At 57.1% G+C, this 25,727-nt stretch overlaps 1 protein-coding gene across 4 annotated transcripts in view; it reads left to right on the top strand.

Annotated features, from left to right (window-relative positions):
- Positions 1-25,727, top strand: part of PRKCB (protein kinase C beta) — a 96,739-nt gene that overhangs the window by 52,154 nt on the left and 18,858 nt on the right. For all 4 annotated transcript variants that reach the window (XM_077186665.1, XM_077186666.1, XM_054643481.2 and 1 more), the window contains exons 6-15: positions 5,146-5,302; positions 5,823-5,957; positions 8,068-8,164; positions 10,381-10,527; positions 15,206-15,379; positions 18,953-19,044; positions 19,794-19,856; positions 21,300-21,438; positions 23,764-23,844; positions 24,098-24,205. In XM_077186665.1, the coding sequence (XP_077042780.1) occupies positions 5,146-5,302; positions 5,823-5,957; positions 8,068-8,164; positions 10,381-10,527; positions 15,206-15,379; positions 18,953-19,044; positions 19,794-19,856; positions 21,300-21,438; positions 23,764-23,844; positions 24,098-24,205 (1,193 nt within the window). The remainder of the gene's footprint in view (positions 1-5,145; positions 5,303-5,822; positions 5,958-8,067; positions 8,165-10,380; positions 10,528-15,205; positions 15,380-18,952; positions 19,045-19,793; positions 19,857-21,299; positions 21,439-23,763; positions 23,845-24,097; positions 24,206-25,727) is intronic.

Below are 25,727 nucleotides of genomic sequence, written 5' to 3'. Positions count from 1 at the left end.
CGGCCAATCGCGGCTCTGCTGTGGAGCTGACAGACCCGCAGGGTGTGCAGAATGCTCCTCGCCTCTGCGCCTTCCTCCTCTCTTACTCTGGGCTTCCCCTTCTCTTTGTAAAGCTGGTCTTTCCCTCCCGGTGGGAAACACAGATTTTCACAGAATCATTGAGTGCTGGAAAGGTTTGGATTGGAAGGGACCTTGAAATTCATCTCCAAAGCTCGTGGGCAGGGAGATCTTTGACTGAACCAGGTGTTCCCAGCCCTGTCCAGCCTGGCCTGGGGCACTGCCAGGGATCCAGGGGCAGCCCCAGCTGCTCTGGGCACTGTGCCAGGGCCTGCCCACCCTGCCAGGGAACAATTCCTCCCCAATATTTAGGATGTGGGATGTGTCTCTGGCCCTGGTGCAGGACACAGACACCCAGAGCATTGCCTGGCTGCTGTGGGACAGGAGCAAATGTACCCTCACATCCCCGTGCTGCCCTGGGCTTTGATCAAGTGCCTTATTAGTGGGAAAAGGCTGTGGAATAAGGGAGGAAATCCCGGAAATCAGGATGGCACAGAGCATTGCACAGTTCTGTAATGGCGGAGTTGCAGTGCAGATTGTGCTGAGCCTGTCCTACAAAGGGCTCTGGGTATCTGAGCCTGGGAAATGCAGGGCTGGGAAGGCTGGGGTGCATTAAACCCACAGCTGCTCCAGGCTGGGAGCTGTGTGCAGGGCCCTGTGCACAGCTCTGAACCAGAACCAGCTGGGCTGTCCTGTGCCACATCATCCCTCTGCACCTGCATCTCAGGGAGCTGGGCTAAGGGGAGAGGGCCAGGGAGGTGCAGAGATTAATGCTGAGGAGGCAGAGCTGCAGGGTCTGTGCTGTGGGCACTGGGGAGGCTCCAGCTCAGCCTTTGCCCTGTCTGTGGGGCAGAGAATACCCTGTGTGTGTGTGTGTGTCTGTGTGTCTGTGTCTGTGTGTCTGTGGGGCAGAGGGTGCCCTGTGTGTGTGTCTGTCTGTCTGTGTGTGTGTGTGGAGCAGAGGGTGCCCTGTGTGTGTCTGTCTGTCTGTGTGTGTGTGTGTGTGTGGAGCAGAGGGTGCCCTGTGTGTGTGTGTGTGTGTGTGTGTCTGTCTGTGTGTGTGGAGCAGAGGGTGCCCTGTGTGTGTGTGTGTGTGTGTGTGTCTGTCTGTGTGTGTGGAGCAGAGGGTGCCCTGTGTGCGTGTGTCTGTCTGTGTGTGTGTGTCTGTCTGTCTGTCTGTCTGTCTGTGTGGAGCAGAGGGTGCCCTGTGTGTGTGTGTGTCTGTCTGTCTGTCTGTGTGTGTGGAGCAGAGGGTGCCCTGTGTGTGTGTGTGTCTGTCTGTCTGTCTGTGTGTGTGGAGCAGAGGGTGCCCTGTGTGTGTGTGTGTCTGTCTGTCTGTCTGTGTGGAGCAGAGGGTGCCCTGTGTGTGTGTCTGTCTGTCTGTCTGTCTGTGTGGAGCAGAGGGTGCCCTGTGTGTGTGTCTGTCTGTCTGTCTGTTTGTCTGTGTGGAGCAGAGGGTGCCCTGTTCCCCTCCCCATCCCTCGGGGATGTCCCTGTGCCCATGTTCCCGATGCTCCCAGCAGTTCCTGCCCAGCTGAGCCCCCCTGGCAGCCCTGAGCCTCCCTCTTTACCCACCTGATGAGGGAAAACAGTGACCAAAACTGAAACCGATGATGCTGATTAGATAAACGAGCTGGAAGTGCGTTAATTAACAATCACCGGCCGGGGCAGATGCAGCTGTAATGAGCGCTGTGCCTTTCCCATTGTAGGAGCATGTGCAAGTGCATTCTCAGCAGAGCATTAATTAATTAGCTGTTGTAACTCACAGGGTGTTAATGTGAGGGCTGCTCCTGCCCTGGGTGTTGGTGCTGCTGCAGGTCAGCCCGGGGGCCCTCCCCTCCCCAAAATCCCATCAAGAGCTGTGGCATCGAGAGGTGATGGGCTGGGATGAGGGCCTGGAGCTCTGACCATGCAGGCACCCAGGCTTTGGGAGGGTTTTAGCAGATCCATAGAATCCATGGAATGGTTTTTCAAAGACCATCCAGCTCCAAGCCCTTGCCATGGGCAGGAGCAGCTTCCCTTAGGCTGCTCTGGATCCTCGAAGCCTCCCAGGGCTGTGCCAGCCAGAGTTTCCCTGTGCCAGGGCCTTTTCCTTTGGAGGGCAGTGGGAAGCAGAACCTCCTGCTCTGAGAACAGCTCAGAGAGGAGGGGGCAGCCCATGGGAGCTGCCTGGAGACTGGGGCAGGACTGGGTTTGTTGTGGGCTCTCTTTTCATTTCACATCAAAGGCAACCCCACGTGGCAGATCCAGGAAATCACTTGCTGGGGTTTGTTCATCCAGTGCATTAATCTTGCCTTTCCTTGACAGCCTGGGAGCTGGGGAAAGGGCCTTGCCCTGGTGCCAGAGCCACAGAGAGCCCCTGGCCTGCCCCCTGTGCCCCCATGCTCTGGGAGCCTGGCAGACTGATCTGCTCCCACCTTTCCAGGGACACGTGGGTGTCTCTTCCCAAGCTCTGCAGTTACAGCTGCCAGAGCCATTCAGAGATTTTGTCTGAACTGTTATTGAGAAGCTGCTGCAAACTTTGCAGAGTAAATTCAGGTATCATTCACCCAGCGCCGCCTGCCCTGGCACAGAGGTGACAGTGGCAGTGCAGCAGTGTCCCCATGCTGTGTGCAGAGCAGGGCACTGCCCCCCTGAACCCCCACCCCAGACATGCCCAGGGCTTGCCAGCATCTCCCCCTGCCCATGCCTGAGCCCACAGTGGCATCTCCTTGGCCGCACGTGGAACCCAGAGTGATTTAGGACTCGCTTTAAATGCGATCATAACATTCTTACTCATCACTGTTAATAATGATGTTACTGCTTCTTAATGATGCACAAAACTGTCAGGATATGAGGGATGTAAAACTGTTTTACATCAGATTTAGCTGTCAAATAAATGCCATAAGAGCTGGCGAGGAGCACTCCTCCCCTGCCATGAGGGATCGCTGCTGTGCCGCTCCACGTTTCTGCTTCTCCTTCCCTTCATTCTTGGTTTCTGCTTGAAAAGTCAGGAAGTTTCTTAAGGTCAAGCAGAAGCATTTCAGTTTTTTTAAATGAATAGATAAAATTATTCCCATTAATGAAATTCTGAGCTCTGCACGCTGAGATAATAACATGAGGTAATCAAATCTCATGCTTCAGGGCATAAACTGATTAACTGCAGGGCCAGGACGGCTTCTCCTGCTCCTCACAGAGGAGAAGGGCGGCCAGACAAACAGCAGAGGGCTGTTCATTGCTCCCCAGAGGCTGTGCTGCCTTCGGGACGGTGGCACACGGAGCAGAGAGGCGCTGGTTCTGTGTGACATCATCCTGTGTCCCCTCCCAGTGAGGGGACCCCAGGCTGTGACAGCCCAGAGCCTCTGCCAGCCCTGGGCTGCTCCTGCTGCTCCCGTGGGGGCTCCTGGGCTGTTTCTGCTGACCCTGGGCAGGAGGAGGGTGAGGACCACCCCAGTCCCCTGCCCTGGTGCTGCCATCGGTGCCCTGGCACTGCCCAGGGGCTGTCCCTGAGGCTCCCGGTGCTGCAGGGGCACTGGGAACACATTTCCGTGATGGTTTTACAGCCAGGGAGGTGACAGGAGGCAGGGGCAGCTCGGGTGGGGGCTGTGGGGAGCCCAGGCTCAGCAGGGCACTGGGAGCACCGCTCCCCATGCCCTGCCAGTGCCAGGGGGCACAGGAGCCCCAGAGGGTGGCACTGGGTGGGCTTTAGGGTCCCTTCTGAGCCAAACCGCCCCAGGAGCCGGTGATTCTGTGCCAGGGTCCCCGCCTGGTGCCGCTCTCGGGGCAGGAGGGGCCGGGGCTGCTGCAGGGCCCCCTCGATGTGGATGGATGGATGGATGGAGGGGCAGCCCCACTTCCCACACCTCTCCTGCCTCACAGGCTGCTCTCAGGGCTGTCACCCTTGATAAATGAGCTCGTTTATAAATGCAGAGTTGAATTTTGGCCACGAGTTCAATTCCATGGAACTGGAAATTGGGCAGTGCTTCGGGAGGACAGCAGTAGATGGCAGATTTGGGGGCATTAATTTGCTTTTTAAAGCTCTCTGGTCCCCAGCCTCATCAGAAATTCCTTACTGGTGGGTTGGGAACTGGGCAATTGGTTTTACTCTTCTGACCCTGAAAGTACCTTGGGCCATCCTGTGGTGCTGCAGACGCAGCTGGAATTCCCTCCTCCTCTTCCTCTTCCTCCTCCTCCTCCTCCTCCTCATGGGGTTTGGGGGTGCACTGAGCCCCTGTGGGCCTCACAGCAGAGCTGCTGGTGGCACCTGCTGGGATTCCAGGCTGTTCCCAACAGGGCAGGACCCTCTGTGCCTGATCCCTGCCCTGGCCTTCCTTGCAAACAGCTTTTCCCCAGGTTACGGCTCAGCTCCCTCCTGACCCATCAGATTTCCCATCTCTGCTATCCATGCTCAGCCTGGGGGGAGATGAGATCCTTCTCCTGGCAGCCAGACCTTTTTGGACTTAATCTGGGCGAAGAGACTCCGTGTAGGCTGGCTGGATTTAATTTGGCCAAGCTGCAATCCAATTAGAAGCAGCTGAGTCACCTCAGGTTTGCTCTTCCCGCTCTGCTCCTGCTTCCCGGAGCAGCTGCTGGCCCCAGAGCTGGGCTGTGCTGCCCAGCGGGCGAAGGATGGTGCCCCTGGCATGCCCAGGGCCAGGGGGGCTCCAGGGGGAGCTGGGTGCTGGATGTGGCCGTTCCTGTGGTGCCTTTGGGTCCCTGCTCCTGCCTCCCTCCCATCGCTGCTCCCACTCCCCGAGGGGAGCTCCAGCCCCCGGCCCCCACAACTCACTGCAGTTCTGCTTCCCAGGGGGCAGGAGGAAACAAATCAGCTTTAAACTGCTTAAAGCCGAGAGCAAACAACAAATCAGCCTGTAAGAAAGTAAAAATAATCTCCTGAGCTGACCCTGCAGCCTCCCCCGTGCACGAGAGCTGCGTGTGCTCGGCGCTGACGATGCCGTTCCTCATGTAATGCCCATGTCTGCACAGACCCAGCCTAATTCTGCTTTTAATCACTATTTTCACACTTACTCTTGGCACGCAGGGAAGTTGTCAGTTGTTGGGTATTTTTATAGCTGGAATACTGAATTTAATCCTTTTTCTCTTCCCCAGTAAGAGATGCTAAAAACCTAGTTCCCATGGACCCTAATGGCTTGTCAGATCCCTACGTGAAGCTTAAACTAATCCCTGACCCCAAAAACGAAAGCAAACAGAAGACCAAAACTATCAAGTGCTCCCTGAATCCTGAGTGGAACGAGACATTTAAATTGTAAGTACAAGGAAAACGGTTAACTTTGTAAAGTGAATTTTCTCACCACCAAGAATTAATGTGGCTTTATTTGCTCTGATTTAATTATTCAGAGGCATTGAGCTGATTCAAGAGAGAAATTATTCTTTTTGTTCTGTAAGGGACACGGCAGCACCCAAAGCTCTGTCCTGACCTTGCTCAGAGCAGAGTGTGTGCAGGCAGGAGCTCTGTGCTCTCTGTGTGGGTCAGATGTGCCCTGAAATCAGATGTGCCCTGAAATCAGATGTGCCCTGAAATCAGATGTGCTTTGGAAATCAGATGTGCTTTGGAAATCAGATGCTGGACACCCCAGCAGGCCCTGGGGACCATCCCTTCCCTTGCACCCTGTCCTTGTGGAGCGTGGGGGGCATGGGGTGAGGGAGCAGCTCAGGGTGGGACAGTCCCTTTGCCGCCCCTTTGCCATCCCTTTGCCGCCCCTTTGCCGTCCCTTTGCCGTCCCTTTGCCACCCCTTTGCCACCCCTTTCCCTTCCTTTCTTGCAGCCAGCTGAAGGAGGCAGACAAGGACAGGAGGTTGTCTGTGGAGATCTGGGACTGGGATCTGACCAGCAGGAACGACTTCATGGGCTCCCTGTCCTTCGGGATCTCTGAGCTGCAGAAGTCAGGAGTGGATGGATGGTGAGATGTGACTGCTCTGTCACCACCAGGGATGTTTGTACCTGGCAGTGGGGCAGCCCCTCAGACCTCAGCAGCTTCCCTCTGCTCCAGGCACCCCTCCCATCTCCCTGAAGGGGCTGCTCCAGCTCTGGGGCTGCTGAGGGTCACTGCAGCCATGGGGTGGCTGTGTGGCACCGGGGCATGGAGTGCCTTTGTGTGACCTCCTCCATGGCCTTGGGGAATGCAGAGGAGGCATTGGGTGGGCTGGGTGCCCACAGTGCCACTCCTGGGCAGAGCTGTGGGTGCTCCCACTGCTCTCCAGCCCCATCCTGTCCCCTCCCAGCTGGGCACAGGGTCTGGCACAGTGCTGTGGTATTTTTGGGGTCCCCCATGGCAGGAAGGGAATGACGAATCTGACTCCATGTCCTTAGAAGGCTAATTTATTATTTTATGATCCATATTATATTAAAGAATATACTATACTTTACTGAAATAGTATTATATTGAATACAATACTATACTGGAACTATACTAAAGAATAGAGAAAGGGTACAGACAGAAGGCTAAAAGATTATAATGAAAACTCATGACTCTTTCCAGAGCTCTGACACAGCTGGACCATGATTGGTCATTAAGTCAAAACGATTCACATGAAACCAATAAAAAAGCGACCAGCGGGCAAACAATGTCCAAACCACATTCCAAAGCAGCAAAACACAGGAGAAGCTGTGAATTGATAATTATTGTTTTCATTTTTCTCTGAGGTTTCTCAGCTTCCCAGGGGCAGGATTCCTGGGAAGGGATTTTTCAGAAAATCCGGCAGTGACACAGTGGCATTGTGCTGGTCACCTGCCAGGCCCTGATGGGGCAGGGCTCCTCCTCTGGAGGCCAGCAGGGAGCTGCTGTCTCCTGCCACTTCCCAGTCCCCTGTCAGGGTGTGTGTGTGCCACAGGGCACACACAGGGTGTGCTCTGCCAGCTCCTGACGCAGCCCAAAGCCCCTCCCAGCCTGTTCAAAAGCTTGGAAGTGCAGCTCTAAGTGGTTTTCCTTGTCACAGTGCTGCCTGGAGTGTCCTGCAGGACAAGGAGCTCTGATCCATATTTCATACCCAAACAGCTGCAGTCAATGGAGGAGCCAGCTCGGAGGCAGAGCCTGGGCAGGCAGGGCTCTGTCCTGGAGCAGCCCCTGGCATCACACCCAGTTCACCTGGGCTGGACACACCTGGGCTGTGCCCCAGCAGGGCCAGGCTCCTGCCAGTCTGACCATTGCTGCTGAAGCTTTTCTCCTCCTTTGGGGGAGCATCCTGTCTGTGTGCCGGGGTGGCAGTGCCAGCCTGGCATGTGCCATGAGCTGTCCTCGTGGGGCAGCTGCTGGAAGGGGTTTGCCCACGCCTGTGCCCGTGGCTGTCACCAGAAACATGAGTTTGTGTGTGGGTTGGGCTCAGGAGTGCTTTGGCAGGGACACCAGTGCTCTGTGTGCCCAGCACAGCAGGCAGGGGCTGCAGTGTGACCGTGTCACAGGGGTCTGAGCATGAGGGAAGAGATGAGGATCTGGCTCCATGGTTCACAAGGCTGATTTATTATTTTATGATATATATTACATTAAAACTGTACTAAAAGCATAGAAGAAAAGGTTTCCTCAGAAGGCTGGCTAAGAATAGAAAGGAAAGAATGATAACAAAGGTTTGTGGCTCAGGCCCTGTGTCCGAGCCAGCTGGGCTGTGATTGGCCATTAATTAGAAACAACCACATGAGCCCAATCCCAGATGCACCTGTTGCATTCCACAGCAGCAGATAACCATTGGTTACATTCTGTTCCTGAGGCCTCTCAGCTTCTCAGGAGGAACAATCCTAAGGAGAGGATTTTCCATGAGAAGATGTCTGTGACATGCACCCCCTGTGCTGGGGGGTCCCCAGGACACAGAGGGACCCAGGACCATCCCTCCAGCCACTGAGGGTCTGGGGCTTGCCCTGGGGAGGGTCTGGGGGCTCTGCTGGCCTGGGAGGGTCCCCTGGGTGCTGTACAGGGAGGCAGAGCTGTGCTGGGGCAGGGGGGCCCTGCCTGCCCAGCCCTGAGCCTGCCCAGCCCTGAGCCTGCCCAGCCCTGAGCTGTGCCCTCTCTGTCCCTCCAGGTTCAAGCTGCTCAGCCAGGAGGAGGGCGAGTATTTCAACGTCCCCGTGCCCCCCGAGGGAGAGGAAGGAAACGAGGAGCTGCGGCAGAAATTTGAGGTGAATTGATTTTCCTTGGACTCAGGGGTGCTCCTGGCTGCCTGCTGTGCCCCAGGCAGGGACTCTCCTGCCAGCTCTTCCCTGGCAGGGCAGGGCACGTGGAGCAGGCTCCAGCTGCCCAGAGAGGCTCCAAGGAGAAATCTCTGTTTGCTACTTAATAAGCCATGGAAGTTCTTGCTGAATGATGGATCCAGACCTTGCTGAGGGAGCAGAAATTGGCCATTTTTCAGTGTAGCTGGAGTCCCCACAGAACCCCAGGAATGAGAGTGGTGCATCTGGAGACCCACATGCAATGAGCCATACAGAAATGAGAGAGCTGCCCTTATGGTTCCCAGCATGAGCTCTGTGATTGTGGCACAGACTGGAGAGTTAGCTCCTGCTCTCCTTTCTTTTCATCTTATTTATACACAACTTTCCTGAACATCCAAGGAAAGACAGTTCTAATACAACAGCTGGCTACAGCCAATGGCTTCTGGCTGTACAAAGAACTAACAGCTGGCTTTTATTGCATTTCATGGTGTTCCAGTGGTGTTAGAATGGTCTGGGCAGTCAGGTCAGGAAACACCTTGTGCAGAGGTGCCAGAGCACACCCATCCTCACCTTGCTGTGTCCTCCCATACCCATCCTCACCTTGCTGTGTGCCAGAGCACACCCATCCTCACCTTGCTGTGCACTCCCCACTCCTGTCCTCACCTTGCTGTGTGCTCCCCACTCCTGTCCCTCACCTTGCTGTGTGCCAGAGCACACCTGTGCTCACCTTGCTGTGTGCTCCCCACACCCATCCTCACCTTGCTGTGTGCCAGAGCACACCCATCCTCACCTTGCTGTGTCCTCCCATACCCATCCTCACCTTGCTGTGTGCCAGAGCACACCCATCCTCACCTTGCTGTGTGCTCCCACACCCATCCTCACCTTGCTGTGTGCCAGAGCACACCCATCCTCACCTTGCTGTGTGCCAGAGCACATGTGTGCTCACCTTGCTGTGTGCTCCCCACTCCTGTCCTCACCTTGCTGTGTGCTCCCCACTCCTCCCCTGCAGGGACTCAGTGTCAGGGCAGGGAATCCCCCTCCAGCTGGGCCATGGCTGGTGTGGGAGTGAGGATGAGGATGAGGATGAGGATGAGGATGAGGAGTGTGCTGGGGCCTGGGACGTGCCGGGGTCCCCCCAGTGGGTGTGGAAACCCCAGAGCCCGTTGCTCAGGTTGGCAGTGCAGGAGCTGTTCCGTGCCCTGAGGGGCTGCAGGTGACCTTGGGTGGGGAGTTCTGCAGCCTGGAGGAGCCTGTGAGAAGCATCAGCAGCAGCAGAGGCCTGAGGCTCCCGGGAGGTGCTGTCTGCAGGGGCTGCCAGCAGCAGCCAAATGGAGCCACCGGGATCGGGTTAATGGAATTTCATGCTAGGCTGAGCTCAGCACAGCCTCACAGTGCTGGGAGTGAAGGGGATAAATCCTGAGAGAGCCTTTGTGGGAGCAGGATCGGCACAGCCCTGGCCTGGACAGGGGGCACCGGCCACTGCTGGGCTCTGGGGTTTAAAAATGGGGCTTTGTGAGGGTCCTCAGGGGCAGCTGCGATGGCCAGGGGGGCAGGAGGGGCTGTGTGTCTGTCTGTGTGTCTGTCACAGCAGGAGGGTCTGTCTGTCTGTCTGTTCAGGAGGCTTTCTGTTCTGGACTGTTCCAAATGAGTTTTGTGGCTTCCTCTGTGATCCCCTCCAGTTTCAGATACAATCACAGAACATCTCAAATGGGAGGGACCACGGGGCAGTAATGGACGTGGAGCTGGATAAAAAGTCCCATGTTTTACCTCCATGTATTTATAGCCACCCCTCTTTTTCTGGTGGGGAAGAGCCAGAGGCAGTTGTTGCCCCAAAGGAGCTTCCTCAGGGCTGTTTGCCATGCTCTGGATGACTGGACACAGGACAGGGCAGGTGCAGTGTCCCACTGGCCCAGGGGTGACCAGGGCCAGAGGTGATTCCCAGTTCTCTGGCAGAGGATAACTGGGAAGCAGCAGAGCAGTGCCACGTGCCAGGGCTGGTGGCTCCTGCAGTGCCTTTCTTGGTGCTCATCACGCCCATGGAAAGGCTCCCAAAGCTCAGGGTGGCTTCTGAGCTGGGGAGGAGCTGCTGAGGTGGGATTTGGGGAGCACCCCCTGGGTTTACAATGCCCACTGTCCCTGCTGGCCCCAGTGATGTTCCCCTCCCTGCCCCATCCCCACCTTTGCAGAGAGCCAAGATTGGCACGGGCTCCAAGGCTGCGGATGAGAAGACACGAAATGCCATTTCCAAACTGGACAACAACGGCAGCCGGGACCGCATGAAGCTCTCGGACTTCAACTTCCTGATGGTGCTGGGCAAGGGGAGCTTTGGGAAGGTGAGCTGCCCTTTTTCTGTGTGCTCTGAACACCCCCAGGGGCACTGGGAGCACTGGTGTCATGGTGCTGGGAGCCCAGCAGGGGACCCCAGAGGTGTCTGATGAGAGCACCACAAAACCCATCCTTTTGGGAAGATGAGCTGTGTCTTTAAAGCTCTTTATTATTTGGTTGGGGTTTTCTTATTCTCTAACAATTACAAGTATATGGGAACATTTTAATTAACTTGCCAGACCGGTTGTGAGCAGTAACAGAATTTCATTCTCCTGGTGGTTATGTGACTTGGAGCCTTCATTTTTCCTGGGTGTTGCCAACTCTCTCGATTTCCACTCGGGGTCCCAGTGCTCCAGGGAACGCTGGGGCCCCGCAGGAGGTGGGGGCAGTGTTTGCTGGTGTGAGGGCTGGCCCAGCCCCACTCTCATCAGTGAACTGCCTTAATTGCAGGCAATATTGCTGAGCCTGCAGGCTCATTCCTCGGGCAGGTAGTGGAGATGAGCAGGGTGTGCAGGGATGCTCCCCTGAGCACAGGGGTGCAGCAGGAGCATCCCTCCCTTCCCAGCACTGGAGCTTTGGGAGGTCCCAGCTCCTCCATGGGCGTTTTCTCCCTCTGCAGAGGTGGAGAGCTCAGAGCCCCATGGGAGCATCTGTGACAGACAGGGATGGGGAGGTCCTGGTGGTCCCCAGAGCCTCAGCCCTGAGCTCACTGTGGTACCCCCGTGTGACCGTGTTCACAGGGGTCTGAGGATGAGGGAAGAGATGAGGATCTGACTCCATGGTTCAGAAGGCTTGATTTATTATTTTATGATATATATTATATTAAAACTATACTAAAAGAATAGAAGAAAGGATTTTATCAGAAGGCTGGCTAAGAATAGAATAGAAAAGAATGAATAACAAAGGTTTGTGGCTCAGCTCTCTGTCCGAGACAGCTGGGCTGTGATTGGCCATTAATTAGAAACAACCACATGAGGCCAATCCCAGATGCACCTGTTGCATTCCACAGCAGCAGATAACCATTGGTTACATTTTGTTCCTGAGGCCTCTCGGCTTCTCAGGAGGAACAATCCTAAGGAAAGGATTTTCCATAAAAGATGTGTCTGTGACACCCCCGTGCTGTGGGTTGGCATCCCAGGGTGCAGGACAGCCCTGTGCCTCCTGCCCTGCTGCTCCCTCACAGAAATGTCCCCTGTGCCCCCTCCCAGAGCCAGTGCTGGCCTCTGGAGCTCTGTGCCTGCGCCGTGTCCCCCGCCGCCTTCTCCCCTTGAATCTGAGCAGCATTAGCAAACTCCTCAGCCAGCTCTGCCTTATATAAGGGAAAGTGTGACAGAAACTGTTCCCTGGAACAGCATGTTATAATTATGCTAATTAGCGCTAATTAAAACAGCACGTTGGTTCCTCCGGGTGGATGCAGCCTCGCCCTCACGTGTGCCTGCACCTCCCCAGGCATCCCTGGGCATCCCGGCACGGGGACACCCAGGTGCCACCGCCCTGTCCCCGCCTCCTGCGCCGCCAGAGGTGCCAGATGTTGGGGAGGAGCCAGGCAGAGGTGCCTGGAGCAGGGAGAGCAGCCCGGCTCCCCAGCCCCTGGTGTGCCCAGCAGCTGGCTGTGTCCATGGCACTGCCATCCCTCTCCAGGCTGGCACCGTGTCCTTCCCTCTCCAGGCTGGCACCTGCTCCCGTGCCTGCTGCCAGCCTCCCTGCTGCCAGTCCCTGCTGGCTGGGAGAGCTCTTGGGCCGCAGTCACACTGTTTGAGTGAGCTCTGTCTGTCTCTGTTAACCCTTTGGCACCCCGGATGTCCTGCTCAGCATTTTGCTCTCTGCAGGGTCAGCAATGCCGACGCGCTGCCCTCAGTGGGGTTTGACAAACTCACTCTCTCTGTGTTCAGAATATCTCCAGTCCTTATGCTGGAGCGTTCCCAAACAAACACTCTATATTGCAGGAATAAATCAAGTTAAATATCAGCTTTTTTCTGCAGCAATAAAAAGCTGAACAGGAATGCAATCTGCTTCCCAGCGAGCGCGCTGGCAGATGGAGATCCCCCGAGCCAGGCCTGGCGGGTGGAGATGGATGTGCCTTGGAAAAGAGGGGCCTGGGGCTGTGTGCCCTGGCCTGGCATGCTCAGCCCCGGGACACAGATGTCCCTGCTGCTCTGGGTCCCCATGGGCTGCCCAGGACTGGGGCTGGTGGCAGCTCCACGGGGCTGGCACCGGCAGGGAGACGCTCCCACGGAGAGAGGCAGCGCTTGGCACAGCCAGCCTGGGTTTGCTTTGCTGTATTATAAATAGAGGAGAGTGAAATTAGGTGGCTTGCTCATATTTCTGCAGCTGATCAATCTGTGGTGCTCTGGAGCTGTCAGGCTTTTTGGGGTTTGTGTTGTTTGCTGAGCAGGGTGGAGCCTTTGGGCTCCAGTGCAGGGAGAGTTCTCTGGGCTGGGGTGACCTTCAGGCTCTGCTCTGGGTTTGGAACCTGGCAGGAGGGCAGGACATGGGCGAGGCTGGTGCCTGCTACCCCTGTCACCCATCCCTGTCCCTGTGCTGGGCTCTGGGCTGTGCCAGGGGCACTGGGCTGTTTGGATCTGTGGTGTTTGAGCACCTTCAGACACCAGCAGCAATTTCTTCCTGGAAAGGGCGGTCAGGCACTTGAAAGGGCTGCCCAGGGAGGTTTGGAGTGCCCATCCCTGGAGGGGATTTAATTTTAATTTTCCCTCAAAATACATTCCTGGAGTGGTTACTACTTCTTTGCCACCATTTTTGAGCAACCAAAGCAGTTCTGCTTTTGTCACCTAAAAATTAGCTCTGGTTTTAGCACCTGTGTGTGGCGCCTTGTAAAGCTCAGCTGGTGTAAAATGGTGATAAATGGAGGCAATGAACCAAACCAGTTCCATTTGAGCAGAACCACAGGGGACGCCAGAGGTGCAGGCGCTGTGTGAGGCAGCTGTGTCTGCTGCCCTGGCACAGGAACAGGCACTGCCTGGGCTGGAAGAGACCTTGGAGATCACCCAGTGCCACCCTGCCATGGCAGGGACACCTCCCACTGCCCCAGGCTGCTCCAAGGCCTGCCCAGCCTGGCCTGGGGCACTGCCAGGGGTCCAGGGGCAGCCCCAGCTGGTCCCAGGGCCTGAGCCTTGCTGGGTTCCATCTCACATCACAAGGAGCTGCTCTGGGTACCCAGGGCTCTTCAAGGATGAGCAGGTGAATAAATCCCATCCCAAAGTCCCTGACACACCCATGTCTCAGCCCTGCTGTGGGATGAGCTGGCTGCAGCCCTGCCCCACCAATGGCAATGGCAATGGCAGAGCCTTCTCCAGAGCACCTGGCACTGAGGAGCCCCAGTGCCAGTCCCAGCTGATCCTGACAAGCTCAGCCGTGTCAAGGACAGCCAGGCTCCCCTAGGGGAGCTGGGAATGCACCAGAGCTGCTCACAAAGGGCTGTGCCCTGTGCCCTGTGCCCTGTGCCCTGTTCCCTGCACCCAAACAAGTGGGTGGCACCAAAGGCCTCACTCCTCAGGCTGTGTCCCCTGCCTGATCATCCCCGATCCCAGGCTGTGTCCAGAATGGAATCACAGAGCCACTGAGCTTGGAAAAGCCCTCTGACACCTCTGAGTCCAACCCCAGCGCTGCCACCCCTGTCCCCAAGTGCCACATGTAGATACCTGTGAAATCCCTCAGGGTGGGATGGGGCTGCCCCTTGCCCGGGCAGCCTGTGGAGCAGCAGAGGGCTGGCACATGAGAGGGTTAATTCTGTTAATTCTGCTGGCCCTGGTGTCTCTAAAGTCACCCTGAGAGCTGCTCATGTGTCCTCTGCCCGTCTGGCCCAGCCTGAAGCACATTTCAGTTCCACCCTATCGATGTTGACTTCACATAATTTATTCCCCAAAGCCCCAAGCTGCTGTTCCTGATCCACTGCAGGATCTCTGCCAGCTCCTTCAAATGAAGAGCAATTAATTTCCACCCAGCACTCCAGTCTGAGGCCATGAGAGAGTGAGGGAGGGAGGGAAAACAGGAACCAAAGCAGGTTTCAGAGAGGGTTTATTTGCTGGCAGCCCAAGGAGCAGCTGAGGCTGGTGGAGCCTGTGCTGGGTCAGGCAGGGCACCCTGGCTGGGCTGATGGCATTGGCACCAGCAGAAGCAGTGAATCCCATTCACTGCAGTGAATAAACCTGCACGTGGGTGGGGCTGGGTGGAACTGGGAGCTTGGGTGGATTCTGCTGGCTGAGAGGGGCCTTGGCTGGGTGATGAACCAGCTCCTGATGGGGTCTGCTCACTGCTGTGGAGGGGGGACTGAGGCAGAGAAAACCATGGGGGGTTTTATTACTGTTCACTAGAGACTAACTCTTTTCCACCTCAAATATTTACCACCCTGGAATGTGATGGGCTCTGTGCTCAGCCTCTTGACCCCGTCCCCAGTGCTGGTGTCACTCTGAGGGTACCAAACCCCTGAGGAGAGCTGGGCTCAGGTACCAGCAAACCCCTTGGGCTGGGCTCCTGGAGGCAGTGAGGGGGTGAGGGAGGGGATTGCTACTCCTTAGATCCCTGAGTGCTTCTGGGAGCAGCCCTGGCAGCTGTGGGTGGTTTGGCAGCTCCTCAGGGCCGCGAGGGCAGCCCCAGGGTGACGAGCCAGCAGCTGGGGCTGCTTCAGCTGGAGCTGCCCTGGTGCCACCGTGTCTGTGCCCTGTGCAGGTGATGCTGGCAGAGAGGAAGGGCACGGATGAGCTCTATGCTGTGAAGATCCTGAAGAAGGACGTGGTGATCCAGGACGATGACGTGGAGTGCACCATGGTGGAGAAGCGTGTGCTGGCGCTCTCGGGGAAGCCTCCCTTCCTCACCCAGCTCCACTCCTGCTTCCAGACCATGGTAAGGGCTGGGCACACCCAGGGCAGGGTGGGCTGGGCACACCCAGGGCAGGGTGGGCTGGCACCCTGAGCACGGGGAGCCTGACACTTTGGGAAATGGATTGGAATGGTGCCCAAGGCCAGGCTGGACAGCCTGGAGCAGCCTGGGACAGTGGGAGGTGTCCCTGCCCATGGCAGGGGTGGCACTGGATGGGATTTAAGGTCCCTTCCACCCCAAACCATTCCAGGATTTTATGTTCTCTGTACGTCACTGCACTTGCCAAAGCAATTGTGTGTTCTCTGCCCTGGCAGCCTCACACCTTCTCCAGTTCACTGGCAAAAGTGCCTCCAGGACCAAAATGTGTGTGTGTGACATGAAAGCGTCATGCACAACAGCTGGGCCCTGAGCTGTGTGCAGCAGGGAGTGCTGGTGACATCAGGGGTGATCTCCCAGCCCCTCAGGTCCCCAGCCCACAGCATCCCTTATGGCTCAGTAGCAAAGTGCTGCATTTTTCCCCAGGACTCCTTCCTCTGATCAAAGCCCTGAGCAGAGGGAGAAGCCTAATCCAAGCTGCAGGAAATCCACTTTTCCATGGGTTGTGATTGGGTTTGTGTGAGTCAGGAGAGGACAGGGGGACAGGGGACCCTTAACGCAATCCCTGCCCGGCCCTCGAGCAGTGAATGAGAATGTCCAGGTGCATGTCAGTGGGAGCCAGCAGAGGGAATCAGCAGAGCCCTTTAGAACGATGACAATGCTTTCCAGGAGGATTACATTTTAATATTGTCCCAGAAATTTCATTTCCCCAACACGCTGGGTGTATTTAAAGCCTGCAGCCCGGCTTTGCAGCGCAGCAATCAGACTGTGGCAGGAGCAGCTATTTCACACAGCATCTCCTGGCATCTGAAGTGAGTCAGCACGGGATTATTCCTGGCAGACCTATAGTAGCTTAATAGTAATCGTATTTGTAATGTAATCAAAATGTATAGCAGGGTGTATTATCAAAGGCTGGCACAAAGCACTTTGATTTCTGGGAGCACAGGCCAGAGCACAATTCTCCACCAGGGCTGTTGGTTCAGTGGCTCCAGGAGAGAGAAAAGCCCTAAATCTGCCTCCTAAAGAACAAGGGACCATGAGCAAGGAGAGAGCTCCTGCCTGGGGCTGGGGGTGAGAGGTGCCTGTGCTGGGGGACCTGAAAGGGCCCAGGTCAGAGCCTGGGCTCGGGGAGGGCGTGAGGGGGTCCCTGGGTGTCCCCAGGTGAGCTGGGCCCTTGCTGTGACCCCTGGGGCACGCACAGCAGCCGCAGCCACACCGAGATGATAAATCACACAGTCCTGCAATGGTTTGGCTTGGAAGGGACCTTGAGCACCATCCGTGGGCAGGGACACCTGCCACTGTCCCAGGGTGAGGCTCTGAGCCTCATCCAGCCTGGCCTGGGACGCTGCCAGGGCTGCAGCTGCTCTGGGCACCTGTGCCAGGGCCTGCCCACCCTCCCAGGGAGGAATTTCAGCCTAATGTCTGGGAAGGGGTGGATGGGGCGAGCATGGCTGTGGTCCTGGCTCTGCCCCTTGTTCCCAGCGTGCAGCCAGGCAGGAGATGGAGCAGTCCATTAGAAGGGCACTGGAAGGAGCCCTGGCAGTGCCAGCCTGGCTGCCCAGGGACAGGGGAGCGTCACCAGCTCCGTGCCAGGCTCTGCAGCGCGTTTCCATCTGTGTCTGTGTGCTGCCCAGCGGGTGTGGATGCTCCAGTCCTGGCCAGAGCTGTCCTTGGTGGCAGGGCCAGCCCGGTGCCCATTCCCCCTGCAGCCCGTGGGCAGCCGTGCCCTCTGCCTGCCTGAGTCACAACACGGCTCTGCTGGGCATGCTGCTCCCTTCCCCACCCAGAGGAGGGCTCAGCTCCTGCTTTTAGAGCTCAGCTGCCTGCCTCAAGAGCCAGTGTTTTTAATATTCTTCCTCCTTGAAGCAGATCGATATATTTAGGAGGCAGCTGCAGCCCAGCCCGGCGCTGCTCCCTCTGCCGTGCTGCCTGCTCAAGGTGACATTGCCACACGTGGGCTGGCCAGGGCTGCCCTGCGCTCAGGGGTGCTCCCAAAGGCAGCTGGAAAGCTGAATTCCCTGCTCTGTGCCCTCAGTGCCACGTGTTCTACACAGCCCCAGTGCTGCTGTGCTCCATCCCCTGGGGTTGCCCCACTGCTGGGGGCTGTGCTGGGGCAGCACTGCTGAGCCAAGACCCTCTGGGTGGGCACTGCCAGCCTGGGGAGTGCCCCATGGTGCTGCTCCCCATTCCTCTGGGTGGGCACTGCCAGCCTGGGGAGTGCCCCATGGTGCTGCTCCCCATTCCTCTGGGTGGGCACTGCCAGCCTGGGGAGTGCCCCATGGTGCTGCACCCCATTCCTCTGGGTGGGCACTGCCAGCCTGGGGAGTGCCCCATGGTGCTGCACCCCATTCCTCTGGGTGGGCATTGCCAGCCTGGGGAATGCCCTGTGGGTGCTGCTCCCCATTCCTCTGGGTGGGCACTGCCAGCCTGGGGAGTGCCCCATGGTGCTGCTCCCCATTCCTCTGGGTGGGCACTGCCAGCCTGGGAAATGCCCCATGGTGCTGCCCCCCAGTTTCTCCTCAGCCCTGGTTATGGCAGTGCTCCAGCTGCATCTCCCATGGGCTCCCTGTCCTTCCTGTCTGCAAAGCAGGGCAAGGCTCATTTAGGGAGGAAATGAGCAAAGGGGAATTTTTGATTATGTAATGCTGCCAACCTGCAGCTCCTGCAGTGCTCCAGCCCCTGTGTCCTTCCCTCCTTCCCTCTCTGGGTGGCATGGGGCAGCCTGGGGCTGGCACTGGGCTCGTGCATGGAGGGCCCATGGCACTGCAGGCCCTTGTCCCCAGCCCCTCTCCAGCTCTCCTGGAGCCCCTTTATGCCCTGCAAGGGGCTCTGAGGTCCCCTGGAGCCTCCTCTTGTCCAGGTGAGCACCCCCAGCTCTCCCAGGCTGGCTCCAGCCCTGGAGCAGCTCTGTGTCCTCCCTCTGGAGCCCCATAACCCCATGGGCACGGCCAGAGGGAGCCCTCAGAGCAGGCTGGGAGGGGAGAGGACAGGGGATCAGGCCCCTCCTGCCTGCCCTGCAGACCCTGCACCCCCAGCACTGCCGTCCTGGCAGAGGGCTGGGGGTGTCACAGCCCCCTCCTGGGCCTGGCCCACTCCTGCTGGCCCTGGATGGAGCTTGGTCCCCTTGGAAGCTGCTCATGTCTCCGTGCATGCCCTGCCTGGAGCCAGGGGGTGCCTGGGGAAATGCCAGCAGGGACTGCAGGACAGCACTCTGGAAATGGCTCCTGTCAGAAAAGCAAATGTATTCCTGGAAGTGAAAAACCTCTGGTTCAGGGATGGCTCCCCTTGCCTTCTCCAGGGGATCTGTCTGCACTGGGGCAGGGCTCCAGCACTGAGCCTTGCCAAGGGGTCAGTGCCTGTGGGCTCTGCAGGGCCAGCAGCCCGTGGGGAGCACAGGGATGGTGCCTGTGCTTCCCTGGCATGACAGACTGCAGATCCCCTTTCTGATCAGATTCCCTGCTCTGATCACCCTGCTGCTAACTGCTCCCTGTTTTCCTCCAGGATCGCTTGTACTTTGTGATGGAATACGTGAATGGTGGGGACCTGATGTACCAGATCCAGCAGGTCGGGAGGTTCAAGGAGCCCCACGCTGTGTGAGTGCAGTGCTTTGGCACCTGGGGTAGGTGTGGGCTGTACCTGTGCCACCAACAGAGCCCAGGGCTTTGCAGTGCAGCTCCTGGCAGGAGCCAGGGATGGGGAGATGCAGCAGAACTCTTTGTCTGGTGCTGCTGCCTCCACCTCACCCTTGGGGTGCATTGTATTGTAAGTAATTGAGTGCAATAAATAAATGTAGGTATACAGAAAGGCCCAAGGCAGGGGGTGTGGAGGCTTCTTGGGGGACACCAGGCCTCTGCTCTGCCTGGTCCTTCCTCAGGGCAGGGCTTGGCTCCTCTGCCAGGGTGCCCAAGGCAGGTGTTCACTGGGGGCTCTTGGCTCCTGTTCCTGGGGAGCTGGGCAGAGCAGGATGTGTTCCTGGGAGCCCCAGACGCTGAGCACAGCCTGGTGGGCTGAATGGTGCCTGAGAGCCCCAGGGCAGTGTGGCAGTACCTGCTGGCTCTGGGAGCAGGGGTGGCTTTCAGGACTCCACCTGTGCTCCCAGCCTGTCGTGAGGACAGCCTTGGGTCCAGCTCTTGCTTCGTTTGTGCCACCAGAAGTGACAGCCCCCAGCAGCACCACTGCCAGCTCAGGCTGGCTTGGATCACCTCCCTGTGATGCTCCTCTGGAATTTCCCTGCCTTTCCTTTGCTCTCACCTGCCTGATGCCTTTCCTTTCTTCGCTGCCACCGCACTGGGAAGGTTTCATTCCTCGCCTGTAATTATCGGTTTTAAACCTCCTCTTTCAGGTTCTACGCAGCAGAAATCGCCATCGGGCTGTTCTTCCTGCAGAGCAAAGGCATCATTTATCGGTACGTGAGCTCCTCCCTCCCTCCCTCCTTCCCCAGGCTCCACCCAGAGCCGGAGCCTGGGCAGAGAGGAGCTCCAGGGTCTGCCCCAGCCCGTGCCAGGGATGGGGGCTGCCAGCTGCCCACAGGTGGAACAGCAGCATCCTTAGGGTTGGAAAAGACCCGTGGGGTCACTGAGTCCAGCCATGGACACGTGGTGTGTCCCAAAAGGGAGCTGTGGGTGCCCCTGCTCTGGGGGAGGTTCCTGCTGTACCCCAGCTCATGGGAAGGCAGCCCTGGCTCTCTCCTGCCCCAGTTCCATGTGCTGCTCTCCACACAACACAAAAGCTCCAGGCCCCGAGTTTGGCTGCAGGGCACTGCTCTCATACATTGCCACTGGAGCCAGCGTGTGCCAGTGGCTTCTTCTGAGCTCTGCAGTGCCACCCTGTCACTTCTGCTTCACCGCCGAGGCTTCTTTGCCATCCCCAATGTGCTTCCAGCACCCAGGGGTAGCTGCCATGTGCAGGACCAGCCTCACAGGCTGCTGGTCGAGCTCTGAGAGCAGCGCTCACTGCTCCTCCCTGCTTGGGAGAGCTCCCGGAGCCCAGGGTGGAGCAGAGCATCCTAATGAGTGTCAGAAAGCATTAAGTGCTGTGGAAAGGGAGATGCCAACAGTGCTGCTGGAGTCAGGAGATGCTAAAGATGAAAGAAGTGGAACAAACTTGACGTGAGGGCTGTTTCTTGCCATCAGCTGCTGTGGAGAGATTCTAGGTCTGTTGGTCCCCAGTGGCTCTGCTTCCTTCCTTCCTCAGAATCCGAATCCCAGCTCGTGTCTGTCAGCTTTTGGCCCGTCAGGGTTCTGAGCACTGACAGGATAATTAGAAAATACAGCCTTGAACCCAGCCAGAATGTATAAACTGCACCAAAATACCCAGTGTTTGCTACAGAGGTGTCCTTGAGGCTGCAGCATCCACCTCTGGAGTGGTGGCTCGAGGCTGAGATCCAGGGATCTGTGGCTGGATCCACCTCTCCAGCTGGTGCAGAGGAGCAGAGCTCCCGGGGTCTGGGTACCTCAAACAGGTACTCTGGGGCTGAGCAGCACAGGGAAACAGCTGGCTTGTATTTCGGGGGGCAGAGCACAGGTGAGGCAGGGCCTTGTGCCGAGTAGGTGCTTCTCCATCGTGAGAGCTCCAAGTGCACTTTGATTTTCACAGGAGTGAAAGAAAAAACTCAGTTAAATGGGTCTCCTGCCAGATGAGCGCTTTCCATCACACACTTCAAAGCACTGTGCCCAGCACCGCATTCCTGTGGGTTAAAAGTAAAATCAACACTCCATCCTGACAGCCTCTGACTTATGTTCACTCGTTTCCCCAGACATTTTCCTACAAAGGGTTCGGGTGTGAGCCGTGGGCAGGGCTCAGCCGCGGCAGAGCTCACACTGTGCCCTGTGTCTGCTCTCCCCTGCAGAGACCTGAAGCTGGACAATGTGATGCTGGACAGCGAGGGGCACATCAAGATCGCCGACTTTGGCATGTGCAAGGAGAACATCTGGGATGGGGTCACCACCAAGACCTTCTGTGGCACCCCGGACTACATCGCGCCCGAGGTGGGGACAGAGCTGATCCCTGTGCTCCCCCGTGGGGTGACCTGGCTTGGGGCAGCTCTGCAGCTGAAATAGGGATTCAGGAATCCCCCATCCCTGTGATCCCCCCGTGGGGTGACCTGGCTTGGGGCAGCTCTGCAGCTGAAATAGGGATTCAGGAATCCCCCATCCCTGTGCTCTCTCCCAGGGGTGACCTGGCTTTGTGCAGCTCTGCAGCTGAAGCAGGGATTCAGGAATCCCCCATCCCTGTGCTCCCTCCCAGGGGTGACCTGGCTTTGTGCAGCTCTGCAATTGAAGCAGGGATTCAGGAATCCCCCATCCCTGTGCTCCCTGTGATCCCCCGTGGGGTGACCTGGCTTTGGGCAGCTCTGCAGCTGACACAGGGATTCAGGAACCCACCATCAGTGTGCTCCCTGTGTTCCTCCCATGGGGTGACCTGGCTTGGGGCAGCTCTGCAGCTGAAATAGGGATTCAGGAATTTCCCATCCCTGTGTTCCTTCCATGGGGTGACCTGGCTTTGGGCATCTCTGCAGCTGACACAGGCATTCAGGAATCCCCCATCCCTGTGCTCCCTCCCAGGGGTGACCTGGCTTTGTGCAGCTCTGCAGCTGAAGCAGGGATTCAGGAATTCACCATCAGCCTGCACAGTTCCTGCCCCAGCACTGTGCATCCCCACATCCCCCTAAGGGAGCAGGGATGCTGGATCTGCCTGCCTGTGGTGCTGTGTCTCAAAGAGCAGCACATCCTCCTGCTGCTCTCCCTGCAGTGTGGTTTCCTCACCGGGGTTTCCCCGTGTCCATCCTGCTGCCTGTTCTGTCCTTGGTATGCTCAGACCCACTGCAGGTTGCTCCTCACTCACTCCTGGAAATGACAAACCCAGGGGCTCAGCTCTGCCCCTCACTGTGTGTGACAGAAGCTTTCAGCACAGCATGACCAGTGAGAAACAGGGAATTATCAGTGGATCCTATTTCCATGTGGAGTGGGGATCCTTGGATCTCTCCAGCTCACTGTGTGCAGTGAGGGGCTGTGTGTCTGATGGGGAGAGGCTGCCCATCCATGGCTCTAGATCCCCACAAAATGAATTTGCATTTGGTTACTGGTGCTGTGATAGTCACACATGACACTTCCATGAAATGCTGTATGGGCACAGCTTAATGCCAGACTCGTGAATCTCAGATGAGTAATTATTCTCAAATGTCTGTTCCATTCACTTCAAAGTACCCCTCTAAACTCATGTCACTCTGCTGAATTTGCAATGATGGGGTTAATATTGATTCTTTTAAATGTTTCAGAGAGAGATTCTCTTTGCTAGGACATCAGTGCTCTTGTGTGCTGACCCACATTGTGTTTGCTGCTCCCAGTGAGGTTTCCCATTCTTGGATCCGATGTGTTCCATCCCTCATCCCACCAGGATTAATTCTGGTGCTGCTGGTGCAGAGTAGTGACTGTGGGTGATTAATGCTCCTTCAAAGCAGGACAAATGACCAGTTCTCCCTGTGTTTGCCCAAGTGTTTTCACTTTAACTCTTATTTTCTTCTCCTTGCTCTAATTTGTCTTTTTCCAAAAGCAGAACAGCAAATGGGAAATTGGGATGCAAATCACTTTGGCACCCAGGAAAGGCATTAAAGGCTGCTGCCCGTGGGTCCCAGAGGAGGATCCCACTGCATTTGGGAGCTGCAATAAGGCTGTGGCCATGCTCCAGCCTGGCCCCTTCTGCTGCCCTGTGCCTCCTCCTTCCCGAGCTGCCGTGTGCTCGGGCCAGTGTGGCTGCAGGGGACAACTGTCCTGCCTTTTGCCTGACCCATTTCTGGGCCTTCTTCTGTTCCAAGCAGGGCTCTGTGTGCCCAGGTGACAGGGACAGCCTGCACAGGGCCCGTGTGTGATTCCCTCTGATCAAAGCTGTGTGTCACCTGCAGGGCCGTGTCACCTGCAGGGCCGTGTCACCGTCACCTGCAGGGCCATGTCACTGTCACCTGCCAGGCCATGTCACCTGCAGGGCTGTGACCTTCCCAAACCAGCAGTGGGGGACAGCACAGGACAGGGGATTTCCTTTAAGTGCTCTTTCCTTTTAAAGGCCTTTAAGGTGTGAACTGCTCCCAGCTGAATTTCCCAGGGTGCTGTAGAGAGCAAGGTTTGGGTCTGGGGGTCCCTCAGGAGGGGGTTCCAGTGCTGAAATGTGTCCCAGGGAATAACCCTGTCCCTGTGACCCACTGCAGCTTGGGGTGGCTTTGCCCTGTGTCAGAGCTGGGGTGTAACACTGCTGTTGCTGCTGTTATACTGATATTACACTGATGTTGTCCTGTAATTTTGTGCTGCTGCTGTTTGCAGATCATTGCCTACCAGCCCTACGGGAAGTCAGTGGATTGGTGGGCGTTTGGAGTCCTGCTCTATGAGATGCTGGCTGGCCAGGTGACTGAGTTGGAGTTGATTCCTCTGGGCTGGGTGCATTGTGAGCACAGGACCTGTGCTGCGGCATTGCCACGCCTGGCACGTGGGTGGGCACCCCCTGAGCTGGGGGTGACGCTGGTCTGGGGACTGCAGTGAGGGGACACAGCACTGTCACTGTGTGCACGCCTGGGGCCGGCTCCAGGCCAAGGGGCAGAGCAGCCCCAGAGCTCTGGGACCCAGGAAGGCCCCTGAAGCTGTGTCTGCTTGGCTGCAGGCCCCCTTCGAGGGAGAGGATGAAGATGAGCTCTTCCAGTCCATCATGGAGCACAACGTCGCCTACCCCAAGTCCATGTCCAAGGAGGCCGTGGCCATCTGCAAAGGGGTAAGGGCTGGCCTGGGGGGTGTGGGGAGGGACAGCCTGCACCCCTGGCTCCCAGCCCACCCACTGCTCCCACCATGGCCAGCCTCTGACTCAGCTGGTTCTGCTGCCTGGGCCCACCAGGGCTAAAGCCACAGCTTGTGCCACTGTGTGGGTGTGTGTCCTAAAGCCAGGTTAAAATAACAGCTGCATCCTCCCCGTGCCCCTACACCGAGCAGAAATACAGCTGGGACTGGGGGCAGGAGAGAGCTGGGGTGCTGGCTGGAGGGTGGGAAGGGAGGGCTCCTGCCCTCACACCCTGTGCCCACCAGTGAGGACAGGGCAGCTCTGAGAACCTTTGCCTGAAGTGAAAACTGGTGCTCAGGGAAAATGGATGTGATTCCCAAACAGTTTTCCCAAGATCAGAGACAAAACCTTCATCCTTCCACTTAGCTGTGATCAGTTGCCCTTCAGGACAGCCTGAAGCTCTGCTGGTGTCTCCATGAGGTCAGGGCAGCATTTTCATTATCCTGTCTCTTAATGTGCAGTGCAGCTCTGCCTTGCCCAGCATAACAAGCTGGGCTCTCCACGGACTGGGCCTAGGCCTGACTTAATTGCAGCCTGAGTTAATTTGGGATGTGATGGATAAAGGCTGGCGGGGTCCTGATGTTGTTCTGTGTGCCTGGGACTGAGCCTCATCTCACCCCCCAGTGCCACACTGCTATAAATAAGTGTTTGTGTAGGAATTTAAGAAATGTTTGCTTATAATAGTTAATATTGAAAATATCTGAATGTTCTGTATCTCAAAATAGTGTTTCTATCTACAAATGACACATCCTGCGCTTCTCGCTCCCACTGCGGCATTTCAGAGCCTCTTCCTGGCGTTGCCAGGATTCTGAGCTGCTGTTAAAGAGGAACATTCACTGGTCCCGTGGGGAAAAGCTGCTGCAGGAGCTCCCACCTGGGATGGGGCACGGGGAGGGGGTGCTGCCCTGCCACAGTCAGCAGGAAAATCAAATCCTTAATTCAGAAACCGCTGGGTGGCTGGAGGGGCATTCTCACAGGGGCTGTCACCAGCTCCCATACTCTTGCTGGTGTTGTTGGGGATGAAAAGGGAAAATCCAGAGTGTTCCTGGTCAGGCAGGGGCTGGGGGACACTCGGTGCTGCTGAGCAGCCCTGGGCTGGAGCAGGGCCAGGCTCAGGGCTGGCTGTGTTTGCTGCTGCACCAGGCATAGGTGGGTGCTGTAAATCAGCGAGCAGGGACTGCCCAGCCTGCAGAGCCTGCCAGGCCCTGGCTGCTTGTGCAAGGGCTTGCCAGGGAGATGCTGCCTCATGAAGCTGCATCTCCATCACTCCTCCAGCTGCAGATGCTGTCCCAGCTGGAGCCAGGGATGTGGAGCTGTTTGCTCACAGAGCAGTTCGTGGCTCTGCTCTCACCTTGTATTTGTTGGAGTTTTGGCCTTTTCAGGGTTTTAGGTTTGGGGTTTTTTCCCAGGGTTTCCCTTGCTTTCAGAGCCCTGTTGCAGTTAAAGATGGGCTTTCCTG

Source organism: Agelaius phoeniceus, chromosome 16, assembly GCF_051311805.1.
Source record: "Agelaius phoeniceus isolate bAgePho1 chromosome 16, bAgePho1.hap1, whole genome shotgun sequence".
Lineage (NCBI taxonomy): Eukaryota > Metazoa > Chordata > Aves > Passeriformes > Icteridae > Agelaius > Agelaius phoeniceus.
This window is presented reverse-complemented; position numbering and strand designations above follow the sequence as displayed.